At 57.4% G+C, this 18,734-nt stretch overlaps 1 protein-coding gene across 1 annotated transcript in view; it reads right to left on the minus strand.

The window, feature by feature from the left end:
- The window catches only part of ADGRA2 (adhesion G protein-coupled receptor A2), a 36,460-nt gene that overhangs the window by 7,512 nt on the left and 10,214 nt on the right, over positions 1–18,734 (minus strand). The window contains exons 2-11 of the mRNA XM_081524173.1: positions 16,793–16,864; positions 5,075–5,146; positions 4,767–4,838; positions 4,532–4,603; positions 4,106–4,269; positions 3,518–3,731; positions 2,558–2,722; positions 1,754–1,952; positions 1,126–1,275; positions 830–991 (exon numbers count right to left, since the gene is read on the minus strand). Coding sequence (XP_081380299.1) covers positions 830–991; positions 1,126–1,275; positions 1,754–1,952; positions 2,558–2,722; positions 3,518–3,731; positions 4,106–4,269; positions 4,532–4,603; positions 4,767–4,838; positions 5,075–5,146; positions 16,793–16,864 — 1,342 coding nt within the window. The remainder of the gene's footprint in view (positions 1–829; positions 992–1,125; positions 1,276–1,753; positions 1,953–2,557; positions 2,723–3,517; positions 3,732–4,105; positions 4,270–4,531; positions 4,604–4,766; positions 4,839–5,074; positions 5,147–16,792; positions 16,865–18,734) is intronic.

The raw sequence follows: 18,734 nt of genomic DNA on the forward strand, positions 1-18,734 counted from the left end.
AGTCCCCCTGGCGCTGCTCCGCCCTTCCTCCTGCTCACTCACCCCCCACCTTGCAGCCGCCTCACCTCCCCACACGCCCTGGTCCTCCTGCCCCAACCAAGCCGGAGAGCAGGGTCCGTGTGCCCCCTCCTTATATCCCCCCAGATGCCCAGAGGAGATGCTGCGGTCCCCTTGTTGACTATTAATAGTTCACCACCCTTCGCTGGAAAAGTCCCCTCTTCTTGGGGAACAGAAGTCTCCATCAGCCCCCACTCCATCCCAGTGCTGCGCCTGCTTCCAAACCTTCCTCCTGATCCTTCTCATTCTCCCCACCCCTTCTTGTGTATTTCCACCCGCCTAGCTCTTCAACTCAGGGCTTCCCAGGTAGCTCAGTGGTAAAGAATCCTCCTGCCAATGCAGGAGACGTCGGTTCAATCCCTGGGCAGGGAAGAGCCCCTGGAGAAGGAGATGGCAACCCACTCCAGTATTCTTGCCTGGAGAATCCCATGGACAGAGGAGCCTGGCGGGCTACGGTCCATGCGGTTGCAAAGAGTTGGACACACCTTAGTAACTAAACAATAACACAGCCTTTCAACTCGGTTCCCCGCACGAAGCCCTGGGTAACTTCTGTGGTGTCACTGGGCTCCTTGTCCTCTGCCCTGCCCCTGACAAGCTGGAATGTGATGCCACACGGCTGGGACCCTAGTCACGTCTTGATAAATCGGGCACACAGCCGGCCCACACTTGGACTTACTCCTGGATGCTGAGGGCTGAGGCTGACCCCTGTCACCTGTAAGGCCCCTCCCTGCCCCTCCCTGGTTGGGGCAGCCTCCCAGCTGGCCCATAGTACCACAGAGATGTGCTGGGCGTGGGGGCTCAGGGCAGCTCCCCCGATGCGCTCCAGGGCGCCCACGATGCCACTGCAGGCCTTGTCCTCGCGCTGGGCCAGCCACAGCAGGTGCTCATCCACCAGCATCAGGTTGCTGGCCATGTCCACCATCACCTCCACCAGCTGGGGGTGGGAGGGTTGGGAATCACAGCGGGCAGGAGGGGGCCTGGGGACCCAGGGGCTAGGGCGAGAGAGGCTTGAGCGGTTGAGGGGGGCGGGTGATTTCCAGGGGACCCAGAGGCCCGACTGAATCTCACCTCTTTGATCTGGTCGACATAACCCAGAAACTTCTGGATCATCTGAGCCACATAGACAACGTCCATCATGTCAGAGAAGCTGGCGGCCTCGGCCGTGTACACTCGCAGCTGGTGGGCCAGGGTCAGTGCGTTGGAGGCGTTGATGGGCATCTGGGTTAGAGAGGGGAGGAAAGGGCACCATCCAATCCAGCTCTGTCTCCCCAAAATGCCCCAGGAACCCCCTTCTCTGTGCTGATGCTCAGCAACAGGGCCTGGGGAGCAGGGTCCTGCCCACGTCTGAGTCTGATCCTGATGGGAGATGCAGACAGGGAGCAAGGTCTGCACGGCTCAGGGCCGCCCTCCGGCTGCGCCACCCACTAAGGACAACGGGACGACCTCACGCTTTCCTCTTAAGGCTGACCTTGCTGTACTGGGGGACTGTGCTCGGGGTGGCCCACATGTCCCGAGTGTGGCCCTGGGCAATCTGAATCCCCTGGAAGAGGAGGCGAGCACAGGACACAGCGCTGGCCCCGTGGCTCCTCGCTGTGCCTCCCAAGGACGCAGGGGCCCCCGTGGGGCCAGCCAGCTTCTCCCCTTCCCCTTCCCACGCCCCGTGGCCTCATGGCCTCCACCCCCACACTGGCCTCACCAGCACGAACGTGTAGAGCACCCGGGTGATGTCGTTGGTGTACAGACAGTGGGAGTAGTCCCCCGGCTCCCAGCGGCCAGCTCGGTCACACCGACGGGAGGCTCGGGTGCCAGGGGCACCCCCGCTCAGGGGCACCGAGGTGAAGGGGTACTGCAGGCAGGACTGGTAGGCTGTGATGCCAGCCAGAGTTCGTGGCCACCTGGGGGTAGAGGTGGGGAGTTGCCTATGACCCAGGCTCCTCAGGGCCAGGGTCCCTTCCCTGCCCTGAGAACTGTGAGGCCAGACCCCTTGGGAGCTGGAGGCAGGGTCCAGAAGAGGCCGTAGGGACTGGACTTCAAGGGCTTCCCAAGCTCCCCCTGTGTTCTTAAGCTGTGTTTGTTGGGACAGTGCTGTCACTGCTGCGGGGCTGGCCTTGGACTCCTGAGTTCAAGTCACTTATACTTTCTGGGCCTCAGTCTTCTCAGCTGTAGGATGGGAGAATAACACCTGCCTTGCCTAAGGGAGAAGCCTCTGGGATATTAAAATGTAACATCTGTCATGGGAGAGCTTTGTCTACTATGCATGTAAGGAAGCAACCTCCCCCCCTCCAAACAAATACCCCAAACCCCTGTTTGTTCTGCACAGCACATCGTGAAGAGTGATTTTATACAAAAGGATATATGGTCTCTCTAAACACATCAAAGGGACTCAGAGCTGAATGACAAGAGGAAGTGTTTTCTCCATCTTAGAGTAGGCAGGCGGGAAGACTGTTCACCCTCGTCTCAGAGGCTGGGGGGCGGGGGGCGGCCAGGGGTGGTCCCGAACCTGAAGTCCCCGCGGTTGTTGGCGACGCGCTCAGCGGGGCAGTAGGAAGCTGAGGTCTCCAGCACCACGATCTCCACCTTCTTGCTGGCGTTTCCCTGGACCGTGGACACGGAGCACTCCCATTCGCCTGAGGCCCACACGCCGATGTGAGACAGGGTCAGCTCGCTGCGGGCGGGCGGGCAGGCAGGCGAGGGCTGGCTGGAGGCGCTCCTGGCGGCCATGCCACCCTCCTCGAGTGCCCGAGTGCCGCCCTGCGGCGCGCAGGGCACCAGCTTCAGCCTGTTTTCTTTCTTTTTTTTTGGTTGAGTCATGCAGGATCTTAGTTCCCCCACCAGAGGTGGAACCTGGGCCGCTGGCAGTGGACCACCAAGGAAGTCCCCCAGGCTCTGAGCCAGGGGTACAGGTTCATACTCCTTTAACTCTGGCCTTACAATAGTGTTTTTCTGGGCTTCAATCTCCCCACCCTCATCATGGAGGTAATAAAACCTCTCATGCAAGTCGTTTGGAGAGATCAAGGCTAACAATATAGGTGAGACCCTCTGCATCATTGTAAAGGCACTGAAGAAATGTCAGATTTAATCAGTTTTTTCCTATCAGGCCATCTGTGGGGCTTCCCAGGTGGCTCAGTGGTAAAGAATCTGCCTGCCAATGCAGGAGACTCTGATTTGATCCCTGGGTCGGGAAGATCCCCTGGAGAAGGAAACGGTAACCCACTCCAGTATTCTTGTCCGGGAAATCCCATGGACAGAGGAGCCTAGCTGCTACAGTCCATGGAGTCGCAGAAGAGTCGGACACGACTTAGTTACTAAAACAACAATTCAATTTGTATCCCTCATGCAGACCATTTCTGACTTAGTTCTGGATCTGCATAAGCGCGCCCACAGATACTCCCAGGAGCAGACCAGCTCCTGGCTCCCCCGACCTGTGCTCTGGGCTGAGAAGGGCCTGCAGGGCCTGTACCTGGTGATGAAGGTGCAGTCGTGGACCAGGCTGTCGGCCAGCAGGACGCCCGCCTGCTCGTCGCCCTCCACGGGGGCCCGGTTGTGGTACCAGTGGATGCGGGTGTCATTGCCCAGGTAGCTGGCAGAGCACTGGAAGGGCAGCCGGTCGCCCTGGAAGACCACTTGGCGGAGGGATGGGATGAGGTGGTGTGTGTGTAGCTCCAGGGCCCCCTCTGCGGGCGAGGACACGGGGATTGAGGCTGAGTGTCAGGTGAGGGCCAGGCCCCTCTGTCTGGAGCCCACACTAGTTCAGAAGGAGGGGGCTGGAGCGTCTCCAGAGACTAAAGCAGAGGAGAGGAGCAGGCGGATTTTGAACGAGTAAAAGTGCTTCTTTCCACAGCACGCTTTGTCACCCCAAGAGGTGGGACCAGATGAAACCATAAACCAAGCAGTGCTCCCCAAGGAAGTTTAGGAAATCGGATGGAGGACGGGTCCCCTGTGGAATCTAAGGGAGAGGACGCCCTGGAGACCAAGCCCACCGCCTCGGGAGCCTTGAGTCAGCGGGGGGCCCCGCAGGAGGGAGCCTTGAGGGCTCGGGTCTGCTCACCGCAGCGCAGCTGGGCCTCCTGGAGGCCGGCCAGGGCCTGGGCATGCAGGGCGCTGGGGTAGGCACACAGTGTGCGCTCCGACAGCTGCAGGGAGTGGTTGCGGGCCCAGGGAAGCAGCCAGTGCAGGCGGCAATCGCAGGTCAGGAACTCAGTGCCAAAGTCCCTGCAGAGGGTGGAGGGACCCAGGGTAGAGCAGAGGGGTTCCCTGGGCTCCCGGGGTGGGGATGGAGCCCCAGGGAGAGGCTGAGGCTGGAGAGGGCAGACTCCGTGTGCGTGTGCCCTGCGGCCATCACTGCACACAGTGGGGCTTCGCCCAGCCCATCGTCCGCCCCACCTTCTCAGAAGGCTGGCCACGTGGTCACAGTGTTTATGTGTCCCCCTCCTGGCCGAGGAAGGAAGCAGGGGCCTCGGGAAAGGATACTCACACCACCTTAAGGGCTGGCAGCTCATCAAAGACCCCAGGCTGCAGACTGGAGAAGATGTTTCCAGATATGTTTCTGCAGGAGAAAAGGGAGACGGGATCTTAGGTTCTCCCTGGGCTGGAGGGGAGGGAGGCTGGGAGTGAGCTGTGAGAATGCAGGGCCCGTGAGGGTCTGGAGAGCCTTCCCTCGCGCCCGCCCCCGCACCCCCTGCCACCGGCCTTCTCCGCCCAGCACTCACAGCCGGAGAAGCCTGGGGAGGCCCTGGAAAGTCCCGGAGGTGAGACAGCCGATCCGGTTGTTGGAGAGGTCCCTGGAGAGACACGCAGACCCTCAGCACGTCGGCCACGTGGCAGCACACGGGTCCACGCGTGAGGCCAGGGCTTGTGTGAGGAGCGGAGAAAAAGGAGACGGGGTTGGGGCGTGAAGCATCTGCCGCCCCCCCACCCCGTATGTGTGGTGAAGAGGGATGGCGGGTGACTGGGATCCACGGGACCTCCTCCAGGGACGCGGGGCCTGGGTGGGGGGTGGTCAGGACACGCCACTTACAAGCGCTTCAGCTCCCCCAGACCCAGGAAGGCGCCGGGCTGCACCGTGCTGATGACGTTGTTTCTCAGGTCCCTGCGGGAGACAAGCGGGGGGCCCTGACACCTCGCCCACTCAGGGGGTACATGGCCCACCTGGGTGGGCAGCTCCTGCCCCAGTCCGGGCTGGGGTCTCTGTTTCCCTCTAAATCCTTGCTCTTCTCAGTGCCAGCCGGGAGGCCGCATGAAGGACCTGGCGCCTCAGACGGGTGCCTGCGGCCTCCCCAGCTCCCTGGTCAGACAGGCACAGGGAGGGTGCAGAAGGGCCTCGGACGGACAGACGGATGGACGAACGAACGAGGCAGTGAACCCGGTGGAAATGGGAGAGGAGGGCCCCAACCCTGGTGTCAGGAGGCCCCAGTTCCCACGAGCTGCCCCGAGTTTCTCCATCGCTCAGGGCTGCCGTCGCATCGTTTAAAAATGGGCATGACTGTCCTCTGTGGACTGCCGTGCCGTGCTCAGTACCCCGGTCGCGTCCGACTCTCTGTGACCCCACTGACCATAGCCCGCCAGGCTCCTCCTCTGTCCACGGGGATTTGCCCCACAAAGGTACAGTCTCCTCGAGCCTGGCTGCGGGGAGGTATTCTGGAGTTAATCCTGTGGACCTCTCCTCCTGGCAAGTGAGGAAGAGTCCCGGCTGGCTGCCTGCTGCGGGATGCTGCCTGGTATCCATCACCCGGCCGCACCCCTCAGCCCTCAGATGGGGAGGCTGAGGCCACGGGGGGCCACCTTCTGCCAGGTCCCCTCGGAGCCCCCAGTGCAGACAGAAGGTGGCAGGGGAAGTGTCAGCTCAGGCTAGTCTCCAGCAGGTCACAGACTGGACAGAAGGAAAGATGGTGACTGCCCTCCGGGCTCCCCAGGGCCAACGGGCACCCCCAGGAGGAGTGACCTGCAGGTGAGTCGTCAGGGTAGCCAAGTCTGTGGCTCAGACTCAACCACACGGCCAGAATGTCACCCTCCCTCCCCTTTGTCACGTCCCAGAGGGGCGGCAGAGACTGAAGAGACCGTTCCTGGGGACCAGCCAGTGCCCACCTGGCCCCAGCACCCCCACCAGACCCAGCAGCCCACTGGAACCACCAAGGTGAGGGCCGGGCCCCCGGCTTGCCTCAGCACCCCATCCTCTGTGCGGTCACAGCAGCGGGAGAGGGGCCGGCCAGACCAGCCCCTCCTCGCCCACACTCCCCGAGACCCACCTGGGTCTTTCCCGAACCAAACCAGCACAGGCTCAGGGCTCACAGAGACCCGCCCCAGGAGGCCCCACTGCCCACCGGGAGGGGGCTGCAGGCTCTCCACTCTGCTTCCTGCTCTCCAGCATCCTCTCAGGCCCCACCCCCTACCCCACCAGTGCCCAGGAGGCGAGCGTGGCTGGGGGTGGGGGGTGCGGTGGTGTTCCTGGGGTAACCCACCTAGCTTGGCCGGTGGGGTCAACCGGCTTTCCAAGGCCCGGCCACCCGCAGCCCCAGCCCCAGGAAGGGGCTCTTGGCTCTGCAGGCCAAAGCCTCGGGGGCAACTGTGGATTCTGGGCAGGAGAGGGTTAACCAAGCCAGCTCCCTGCAGGGGGAGAGGAAATGGGTGTCCAGGATGGGGAGGGGCCTTCCCACCAGGGGGCCTGTTTTCACACAGGCTGTCCCAGCGGGGGACAAAAACACCCACAGAGAGAGAGAGACAGAGAGACGGAAAGAGACAGACGGAGAGACAGAGAGATGGAGAGACAAAGACACAAACAGAAAAAAAGAGAGACAGACATACATAGAGAAATGGAACACGTCCCCTGCCGAGCTCTGCCCCTGGCCCGGGGTCCTCACACCTAAGTGCCCTCTCTCACCAAGGACCTGGCCTCCATAACCCTGTGCCCCTTGACAAAGAAGAGGAAGCCACCAGAAGGGCCGCATCCCACAGGGTGACTTCCACCCCCAGGGTGCAGGCAGGGAATGTGTGAGAACACAGCACCCAGAAGGCTCCTGCAGGGTGGAGTCTGGAGATGGGGACGGCCCCCACCCCGAGCTGCCCTTCCTGCCCGCTCCCCCCCCCTTGCTGCCCAGAGCCCCGCCCGCACAGCCCCAGCCTCCAATGCCGCTCTGGCCTGTGCCCCCCAGCCCCTTCTCGGGGTCTGGCCGTTCTCAGGGCTCTGCCTCCCACCCCGTGCGGGGGAAACACATTCCTCATTGTGTCACTTCCCTTCATGGGCTGCCAAGGGGCCCGGGCCGCGGCCCCCCGCCCCTTCCCTCTCTGCTCACTGTGTTTATTCTCATTTCCTCCCCAGCACCCCCCCCAAGAACCCCCACCCAGCTGCCCCACTGATGCTCCACAGATGGGAGCAAGGCAGGCGGCTTGGGCCCAGCCCCTTCCTGCCCCGGGTTTCCTGCAGCTCCCGGAGAGGGGAGCTTCCAGCAAGAGTCTGTGGTCCTGACCCCCTAGTCTCACACCCGCAGAGCAGCTTCCAGGGTGGGCAAGGCAGCTGTTGGACGGAGTGCCCTCAGAGTTGGCCCAGATCGACCGGTCCTCTCCAGGGGGAGGGGGGCACGGGCCAGGGGCAGCTCCCCGCGCTGAGTTGATAGCCTGAAGCGGGCTGCCCCCAACCTCCGCCCCCAGCAGCTCAGGCCTCCTGGTCCCCAAGGTGCGGACACAGCTCTGGGGCTGTACCCTCCCAAGCGGTAGGAGGAGATTCTCACATAGAACTTGGGTATTTCCGTGGGCCTCTGAGGCCCCTACCGGTTGGTTGGTGGTTCAGCACCTTCCTGGCTGAGCGAATCCTTTCTTGAGTATCTGCTGTGAGCTATGGAGTCCCGCCCCAGAAGAATGCACTACCCCCCAGTACCATGCACCTGATTTCAGAGGCTCGTGGAACCCAAGTTACAAACCCCTGCTCTGGTCTTTCTCATCCGATCCCTTCATCTCTTAGGTGAGGTCACAAGGATGCACAGATGCGTCTGTGACGTGCGTCCTTCTGTAATCTCCCGCCCCCTCTGTCTGCTTCCACAGGGCCCTCCCTGGTCTTGGAACCTGGAGAAAAGGCAGCTTATGGGTGCAACCTCCCTCCCCACCCCCCACCACGGCTAACCTACACCAGGCTCCCCGACTCCAGACACATCCCTCTCCTCATATCTGTGTCCACATGGAGGAGCAAGACCCCCCCCTCCATGGCAGAACTTAGGGGCTGGGGACTCCCGGGAACAAATCTCACCCTATACTCTTCTTGGGAAAAAGGAGCTCAAGGAGCTAAGTGTGTAAGACTGTGTGAGCACAAGCAATAAAACAGCAGATTGATTGATAGGTTGGACTTGAAAAATTTTTTTTTAAATATTTATTTATTTCCTGATTTATTTATTTGGCCGCACCAGGTCTAAGCCGTGGCATGAGAACTCTTCATTGTGCATGTGGGATCTAGTTCCTCAACTGGGGATCGAATCCAGGCCCCCCTGCATTGGGAGTGCAGAGTCTTGGCCACCAGGACACCAGGGAAGTCCCATGGACTTGAAAATTTTAAACCTTTGCTCTTGAAAGAATATCACCAAGAAAGTAAAGGGCAACCCATGGGATGAGAGAAAATATTTGCAAATCATAAATCTGATAAGGGACTTGTATCTAGATGATATAAAGAACCCGTACAACTCAATGATAAAGAGACAAATAGTCCAGCTGAAAAAATGAGCAAGGGATGTGAACAGACATTTCTTCAAAGAGGATATACCAATGACCAATGAATGCATGAAGAGGTGCTCAACACCATTAGGGAAATACTTGTCCATTAAGATGGTTATAATTTAAAAAACAGAGACTGGACTCCTTATATGTTATTGATGGGAGCGTAAAATGGTGCAGCCACTTTGGAAAACAGCTTGGCAGTTAAAGCTACCATTGTTGTTTGTTGTTGTTTTGTCGTTTAGGTGCTAAGTTGTGTCTGACTCTTGTGCGACCCTATGGACTGGAGCCCGCCAGACTCCTCTCTGTCCATGGGATTTCACAGGCAAGAATACTGGAGTGGGTTGCATTTCCTTCTCCAGGGGATCTTCCCGACCCAGGGGTTGAACCTGTGTCTCCTGCATTAACAGGTGAATTCTTGACCACTGAGCCACCAGGGAAGCCCTGCATGACCCAGCAATTCCACTCCTTGGTACACATCCAAGAGAAGTGAACATACATGCGCACAAGAACATACACAGGAATATTCACAGCAGCACTAGTCATAAGCCCCAAAGTGGAAACACCTCAAATGTCTATCAACTTCCGAATGAAGAAATAAAATATGGTATCTTCATACAATGGAATAGTATTTGGCCATAAAAAAGAATGATGTGGAGACTTCCCTGGTGGTCCAGTGGTTAAGAACCTGCCTGCCAATGCAGGGTACACAGGTTCAATCCTTGGTCAGGGAACTAAAATCCCACATGCCGTGGGACAACTAAGCCCACGCACCACGACAAAGATCCCGTATGCCACAACTAAGACACGACGCAGCCAAAAATAATAATTAAAGAAATAAACATGAAAGAATGATGTGCTAATACATGCTATATGGATGAACTTTGAAAACACTATGCTTCATGAAAGAATGCAGTTACCAAAGATCACATAGATTGGCCAGGCAAATCTACAGAGACAGAAAGGAGCTTAGTAGTTACTTGTTGTCGTTTGAGTCACTAAGTTGTGTCCGACTCATGGGACCCCAAACTGTAGCCCTCCAGGCTCCTCTGTCCATGGGATTTCCCAGGCAAGAATACTGGAGTGGGTGGCCATTTCCTTCTCCAGGGGATCTTCCTGACCCAGGGATAGAACCAGAGTCTCCTGCATTAGCAGGCAGATTCTTTACCACTGAGCCACCTAGGAAGCCCAGGGTTTGCTCAGGGCTGGGAAATACAGGGGTGGAGGATGGGGGAATGATTGCTAATGATTCAAGGTTGCTTTAGGGGATGATGAAAATGTTCTAAAATTACATTGTGATGATGAGTGCACAGCTGTAAGTATACTCAAAACCACTAGATCCCACCCTTTAAACGAGTGAACTTTATGGTACGTAAATTAGGTCTCACTAAACTATTGAGTGTGTGAGCTTGTATGACAGTATGTATTTGAGTGTGTGTGTATGTGTTTGAGTGTGTGTATGTGTGTGTGTATCCACCCTCGGACAGGGTGGGGCAGAACGAAGCTGGATCCCTCTGGCCCCCACAGACCTCCCTGCTTGTGGGTTTGAAAACCAAATTATAGGTTTGGAGGCCGCAGAGCAGCTCCCTTGGGCCCTCCAGGACTTTCAGGGTTCCTTAGAAAGTGGGGGGGGGGGGGCTGGCTGCGGAGTGGGCACGACACCACCGCAGGTACAGAGGTTGTCTCGGGGATGGGGGGCGGGGAACAGGAGAGGTCTTGGGGGCCAGGAGGAAAACCCAGACGGTCCGAGGCTCCCTCCCACCCCCATGCTCCAGGCCCCTCTTGTCTCTGACCTCATCCAATAGGTATTTATGGAGCACATACCCCGTGCCAGGCCTTGGGCCTACAGCAACGAGCAGGAGGGCTGTCCCCGGACCCATTAGCCTCCCTGCCCGAGCCCTCGGGCAGCCTCTGCGCCGCGTTCCTCTCGGGCGGCGCGAGCCGGGAGGGCAGTGGGTAGGTGGGGGGAGGCCAGCGCCCGGCCTCCGGCCCCCGGCCCCCGGCCCCGCCCACAGATTAATGGAAACCACCTGGCGGGGGAGCCTCAAGCCCCCGCCCGCCCCCCACCGTTCCCGTGAGCATCCGCGTCTAATGAGAGCCCCAGCGCCGCCGCATACCAGCCCCCGGGGCTCATTAATCTCATTAGGCAACGACAAATCATCCCGGGCCTCGGCTCCAGGCTCCCACCCCGGGCCCTCGGCTCCAGGCGTGCAGGCCACTGGGGGCGTGCGCGCGTCCACACGGACCCACACGCAGGCCCGCACGCCCAGTCCCGGGCTCCCTTGGCCTCCCCCACCACCCCTAGGGCTGTCTGCCCCGTGGCCCGCTCCGGTCTACGGGGAAAGTCCGGTGGCCGGGTCCCTGCTGAACGTGCGGAGGTGCGCAGCACCCGAGAGACGATCCGATCGCGATCCGATCGCGGCGAGACCTTTCCGCGCAGACACTTGGTCTCCACCACCGCCTGCCCGGGGCCGGGGGCTGCGGATGAATCGAAGCGATCAGGGACGGCTGGTGTGACATCTTGCCACTTAGAACTCTTGTGAGGAGCAGGGCACCGCCTGTACTGAGAGCCCAAAGTGTCCCCCTGCTGTCTTCCTGTGTAAGAGCCTCTTAACCCCCGTGATCGACCGTCAGGGAGCCGCGCCTTGCCCCTTGATCCAGGCGAGGAGCCTGCAGCTCGCACAGGCACGGGGAAGGTGAAGGATGGAGGGGCAATTCCATCCCAGTCTCTTTTCACTCCAGGGCAAAGTCCTGTGCCCTTTCATCACCCACCCTTTCTCCCAAAGGTCTTTCCTCTGGACAGTAGGCTAGTCCACGCTGAGGGGCAGTGGGCCACGGGGCTCAGAGGCAGGGCGTCACAAGTCTGGACTCTTTAGCCACACGCCTGGACTGTCCTTGAACGTTGCCGGGCTATTTTAGGTTCTCCTGTCCAGCCTGCCTAGCTGATAAAGGTGTGTCTCCACCCCCCCACCCCCACCCCCCCACCCGGGGCATGGGTCCTCCCATGGGATGTCTCAGGCACATTCCCTCGGGGTGCCCTTTCTGTGTCCCCTCCCCTACCTCGAGGCTCTGCACTGCAAAACAGGGGCCCCTTACACCTCACCCATCCACAGAGGCCAGAGGGGCACTCGGCATAGGCAGGCAATTCTGGCACTTTCTGGAGCAGCCCAGACTTAGTTACCAGGCGGGCTGATAACTCCCACCAGACTTGCTGCCTGGCCGGTGGGATGTGAAGCTGCTACTGGCTCTACCGAGGCAGCCTGGACGGCCCAGTCCAAGAGGACAGAGACTTCAGTGTTTCCTGGCACGTTGTCTCATTCGCAATGAATAGGCCCACAGTGTAAGGGTCATCTGGTCCGCTGGTTCCCAACCCTGACGGGCATGAGAATCGCCTGCCTACCTTGTCAACGATTCCCAGGCCCTTGCTGACCTGATCATTAGCATCTCCAGGACCAGAGCCCAGTGCCTCTCTCCACCTCTGGGGAGTGACTGTGATGATCACTTTATGTGTCAGACTATAGCCACATTCCCTAACCTCTGGGCCACAGACTGGTACCGATCCGTGGCCCATAGGAACCAGGCTGCACAGGAAGATATGAGTGGCAGGTGAGCAACTGAGGCTCCATCTGTGTTTACAGCCGCTCTCCATCACCTGCATTACTGCCTGAGCTCCGCTTCCTCTTGGATAAGCGGTGGCAGCATTAGATTCTCATAGGAGTATGAACCCTCACCCTAAAATCGAGGTGGAATATCCTGAGATTGCCACTACATAGAAATAAAGTGCACAATAAATGTAACGCACTCTAATCATCTAGAAACCACCCCCCACCCTGTCCGTGGAAAATTTGTCTTCCACAAAACTGGTACCCAAAATAGTTGGGGACCGCTGGACTATAGCGCCCAGTGACTTAATCAGTCACTAATCTAGGTGCTGCTGTGGAGGTATTTCGAAGATGTGGTTTTAACATCTACTGATGAATCTATCAGTTGACTTTAAATAAATGAGATGACTTTGCTAACATGGGTGGGCCTCGTCCAACCATTTGAAGGCCCTAAGAGTAAAAACCGAGGTTTTGCAGAGAAGTTCTGCCTTCAGACTGCAGCATCCATTCCTGCCTGACTCTCCAACCTGCTGACTGGTCCTACAGATTTTGGATTTGCCACAATTCACACTACAGTCCATGGGATCACAAAGAGTCAGACACAGCTGAGTGCATGCACACACACACACACACACACACACACACAATTACATGAGCCACTTTCTTAAAATAAATTTTGTTATGTTGTTGTTTAGTCACTAAGTTGTGTCCAACTCTGAGACCCCATGGACTGTAACTCGCCAGGCTCCTCTGTCCATGGGATTTTCCAGGCAAGAATACTGGAATGAGTCGCCATTTTCTTCTCCAGGGGCTCTTCCTGACCCAGGGATTGAATCCACTTTGACGGAAGTCTCCTGCATTAGCAGGTGGATAAAGAAATAATTTCTTAGAATTCCCTGGCAGTCCAGTGGTTAGGACTTGGCACTTTTACTACCATGGGGCTGAGTTCAATCCCTGGTCAGGGAGTTAAGATCTAGAAAGCTTTGCTGTGCAGCTAAAACATATAACTACTAACTAAATGTATGTGTGCAGGCTCAGTCGTGTCTGACTTTTTGCAACCTCATGGACTGCAGCCCGCCAGGCTCCTCTGTCCATGGACTTTTTCAGGCAAGAATACTGGAGTGGGTTGCCATTTCTTTCTCCAGGGGGTCTTCCCAATCCAGGAATTGAGCCCGTGGCTCTTGCATCTCCTATACTGGCAAGTGAATTCTTTACCACTACTGCCACCTGGGAAGCCCAACTAACTGACTGACTAATTTCTTTGTCTATTCATATAAGGACACACACATCCTTCTCCTTTCGGTGCTGTCTCTCTGCAGAAGGCTGACATACAGTGGTGCTCAGCCAGGCTCGAGGCCCCGGGCTCCTCCAGCCCCAGCACTGCCTCTCCATCCCGGGGAAGTGCGGGCACCTGCTGAACCCAGCACCCTCCTCTGCTTCCCATCCTCTGAAAGCCCAGGTGGCTGCGTCACTGGGCTTTTTGATATTTTTTTCCTTCTCCTGCAGCACCGTGGGTATCACCCACACCCAAGGATCATAGAGTTTAAAATCCAGAAGGCACTTTACAAACCACCCTGTCCCTCCACCTTTAACCAACGAGCAAACCGAGGTCTCCCTCTGACCCCACCTCGCACCACTCCCCAGTCACGCTGCCCTCCTTTGGCGCCTCAAACTTACCAGACAGACTGGACCCCAGGGCCTTCCCACCTGCTGCTGCCTCTGCTCCAGACGGCTACCTGCCCGCCAGCTTCCTCCCACCTGAGGGCTCGGGGTCCATCACCTCCAGCAAGGCCTTAACCTCACTACATGAAATAGCACCTCCACTCCGGTGCTTTCTGTCCCCCTTCCCCTGCTGTTGTTTTTCTCTGGAGCATTCATGGTCTCCTGACCTATTGTTCAGTTCTTGGCTATTTTCTGGGTCCTGTCCATGGCAGGTGAGTTCCATGCGGCAGGAACCTGGCCTACTGTGTTCACTCTCGATGCCCAGCGTGCAGCCTGGCACACAGAGGGGCCTCAAGAAACATCTCGAGAGTGAACAATGAGGTGATTCCTAACAGGGCAGGAGCATTTAGTCATTACTCCCAACTCCTGTCCCACTGTTTTCTGCTTGCCTCCATGGTTTGACAGGCACCCTGGTGGTTCAAACGGTAGAGATTCTGCCTGCAGTGTGGGAGACCCAGGTTTGATCCCTGGGTCAGGAAGATCCCCTGCGGGAGGAAATGGTAACCCACTCCAGTATTCTCGCCTGGAGAATCCCATGGACAGAGGAGCCTGGCAGGCTACAGTCCATGGGGCCGCAAAGAGTCAGACACTACTTCACTTTCACCATGGTTTGAATGCACCTGCAGTGCGGTGATCCGGGTCCCAGTGGGTACTGTAGGTTTGCATGGGGTGGGGGGAGAGGGCCATCTTCTCATCTTCATCAGAAAATCTACCCTCCTGAGACTGAAGGATGACCCGGCAGACCCAGCAAGAGGGCAGACCCAGCACGTCTGGGGCTGATGAGGCAAGATGGTAAAGCTGGAAGGATGTCCTAGATGCTTCCAGAGACTTCTGTGGTTAGTCTTTCTCCAAAGGATCCCTGGAGGGAGCATCTGGTTTCTGGCAATTCAGCCCTCTAAGACCAGGCTTGGGCTGAGTGCAGGAATTATAACTCCGGAGTGCTTAGCTGCTCCTGAGAGAGAAAAATCTTTCCCTTTTTGTTGGTACCTAACAAGTGTTTTTTTTTTTTTTTGCTTTTATACAAAGTCTTTTTTTTTTAAATAATAAAATATTTTGTTTTAAAACAAATACTCGGTGTGAAAAAATAACTATAAAATGCAAATTTGTTGTTATCTTTTAGTTGCTAAGTCATATCCAACTCTTTGAGACCCCCATGGACTCTCCCCTGCCAGGCTTCTCTGTCTATGAGATTTCCCAGGCAAAAACAGGGGAGTGGGTTGCCATTTCCATCTCCACGAGTGTTGGGTTTTTTTTTTTAACTTATTTTTATTTTTTGGCCGCATCACCTGGCATGCGGGATCTTACTTCCCGGGTAAGGGATCAAACCTGTGCCCCCTGCAGTGGGGTCTCACCACTGGACTGCCAAGGAAGTCCCTAATGAGTCTTTTACAAAGGAGTTTGGTGGTAGCCTTTCCTCCCTGTTGGAGCAGATGGTCAGCAGGACTGGTCACGGCTGTGTGTGTTCATGGCCAGCACCCCGGGACCCCTCCCAACTCCAAGACTCCGGATCACAAGCAACACGCTCCGCCTTGACACCCCCACTAACCCAGTCAGGCCACCAAGCTGTCCCCAAGCCCCCAGGGGACTGGGAGAGGGGCTTGCCCTTCTCCTGGGAAGTGGGTGTTATAGAGAAAATCTCATGAGGTCGTTGTCCTGGTTAAAGATGTCACGTAGATTCTGCTTCTCTACTACCCTTGAACTTTCTAGCCTTCCCTGATCCCTCCTTTGGACTTCACAGAAACCCCGACCTGCTTCATTTTTCTATATATGGCATGGTTTGTGGTCTTACGAGACGGTAATCTCTTTGGCTCTTTGAGAGCAGGCATCTGCCTTATCCTTGAGTAGCCTCCATCGCTCTGATCTAAGCTTTTTAGGCAAAATGGTACTGGAGGCCTTGGGAATGCCCAGTGGGTGGGAGCAGAGATGGGAGACAGCGGGGCGGGGGTGGGGCTTGGACGTGGGGGAGCTAGAAAGGGTCTGGCTCCAGCGGGGACAGGAGGCCCACGTGTCCCGTGGAGAAGACAGGACCCAGAGCTGTTGTACAGGCCGTGGATCGGAAGCTGCCAGCTGAACGGGGAACTGAGAGAGGGGTCGATTCAATCGTCTCCTTTGGCACGGACTTGCCCTTGATGGAGGCAGGTCCCCAACTCGGGGAAGGAGCTTCTCTGGGGCTAGCAGGACCCTTGCCAACCGAAGGCCCCACCACCACCTCCAGCCCCACAGGGCAGCTGATGCAACAGTAATCACGGTGGTGGGGGAACAGGGAGCAGGAGAATTGGATGTGACCCACTGTCCCCACCCTTGGCCAGGACTCTGGCCCCTGGGAGCTTTGTTTATTGCTTGTGTTTAGGGAAGCAGGAAAGAGGCCCCAGTCACACTAAACCCTCCCTCTGCCCCATCTGCTGGGCCCCCAGCTGGGAGGGGGCGGTGGCTTCTGGCCAGTTAAGGGGCTCAGCCCTTGGAGCTAACTGCTCATTAAAGAGCGTTAATGAGCTTCCCACAGCCCCACCCCTGCCTGGACCAGCAAGGTGTCCGCAGGCCACTGTGCTGTCCCTGGGGAGGGAGTGGGTCTCTCTTTCCCAGACCAGCCCCTCCGCCCTCCACTTGGTGGTCAAGTCCGACTCTGGGCCCTGCTCTGCCAGCAGGTTCTGGGTCGCGGCGCCCCTTGGCAGTTAGCACCCCTCATTCTCCCCGGCCCACCCTGCCCGAGCACTTACAATTTCTCCAGCAGGGACAGTCCCAGGAAGGATCCGCTCCGGAGGCCGGTGATCTTGTTGTTGCTCAAGAGCCTGGAGGACCGGGGAGAACACAGATGGGAGAAGGTTGCCTTCTGTGTGAGTGGCGCCCCCTGAAGTTGTGTAAGGAGCAGCCCCACCCTGGGCTCCAGGAGACCCCTGGGGAGGAGCCAGCCAATAGCTTGGGCAGAATACAGTCAGCCCACTGAGCCCCAGCTTGGACGTGTCAACCTGCCCGGGATCCCACAGCCTGGATCTGACTTGGGCTCCATATAAGCAGGCCTGCCACCCTGTTTCCACCTGGGAATCACAGGGCCAAGCCCACAGCACCCCTTTCCTCCCCCCATAGCTCCGTCTTGCTCGAGCCATCAGCCTTGACCTGAGGACAGTGGTGGGGAGAAAGATCTGGCAAGTAGAACAAGGAAGCCCAGTAGGTGTGGGGACAAGTGGAAGGGATTGCCCTTCCTTGGGGTCTCCATCACTCGGGGAGCTGAGGGCCTCACCAGAAGGGGACCCTTGCCTCCCCGCCCTCAAAGGCCCCCAGCTCAGAGGAACAGAGTGCCCGTGTGTCCCTAAGCCTGTCTACAACCTTAACCAGAAACTGATGGAGTCCTGGGCACCCCCGGGGAGCCCAGGCCTCAGGCTCTGCCTCTGAGTCTTTGTTTATTTATTTGTTTGTACTGGTAGGAGGCGGCAAGGGGGCCCCAAGCTCCTGATGGAACCCACTCTGCCCACCCACTCAGCCTTTCTCTGCCAGGCTCCCTGCTGGGAGGAGAGAGTTCCAGAGCAGCCAAAGAGCTCATCCCTTGAGTTAATTGCTTATTAAAAAGCTTTAATGAGGGAATTCCCTGGTGGTCCAGAGTTTAAGACTCCATACTTCAGCTATAGGGGGGCATGGGTTCGATCCCTGGTTGGGGAACTAAGATGCCACATGCCATGTGAGACCGAAAAACAAACAAAAAAAAGGCTTTAATAAGCCTCTCAGCCCAAGTTCTTGCAAAGGGTTCCCCATTTTTGCTCTGAGTGGTGGAGAGCAGACCTGGGAAGGCCAGAGGGGAAGGCCTCTGGCCTCCTCTCCAGTGGGCAGCCTCTGGGCTGCACAGTAAGAGAGAGGGCAGGGGGCAGGGCCTGGGCATGAGAGGGGCCGTCGGAGCTCTGTGCAAAGCCTACTGGAAGTGGGTGGGTGCACACATCAGACGGACAGTGAGAGGACCCCAGACATCTGCGCTACTCCAAGTTCAAGGGGCACGTGGAGGACAGACTGTGGCCGGATGGAGGCATGGGCGGGAGGGGCTTTGTGGGTCAAGGGAAAGAGGTGGACAGCTCATCTTCCCCGCTTTCTCCGCTCTGCAGAGAGGCCCCTCCTCTCCTCCTGGTCCCGCCTCACTGTCTCTGCACTGCGTCATCCGCAGTGACCGTGTGGACAGGTTCTGGGGAAGTGCTGTGTTTCCAAAGTGCTTCACACACACACACACCTTGATATTTCAAAAAGCAATCACAGTAGTCATCAGATGAATACTTAGAACTTTCTCGAACCCCTTTATTCTCATTTTATGGGTTTGTTCTTGTTTCGATTAGTCGCCAAGTTGTGTCTGACTCTTTGTGATTCCACGGACTGTAGCCCGCCAGGCTCCTCTGTCCATGGGATTTCCCAGGCAAGAATACTGGAGTGGGTTGCCATTTCCTCCTCCAGGGGATCTTCCCAAGGACGGTTTTATTTCCCATTACCTATGGTTGCTGATTGTAAAAAATACTGTCAGTTCTTACGGCTCTAAGGGTCTGGTGGGGCTGGGGTCACCCCCTTGGTGGTGACAAGCTCTTGATGGAGTGAGTTTTAAATCCAAACCTGCCCCTTGTCATCTGCACCTCATTCCTTCATACAGCCTCAGGGCCTGAGGCTCGGAGATTGCATTAACTGTCAAAA

Source organism: Giraffa tippelskirchi, chromosome 8 (genome assembly GCF_054371585.1).
Source record: "Giraffa tippelskirchi isolate mGirTip1 chromosome 8, T2T-mGirTip1v1.2.pri, whole genome shotgun sequence".
NCBI lineage: Eukaryota > Metazoa > Chordata > Mammalia > Artiodactyla > Giraffidae > Giraffa > Giraffa tippelskirchi.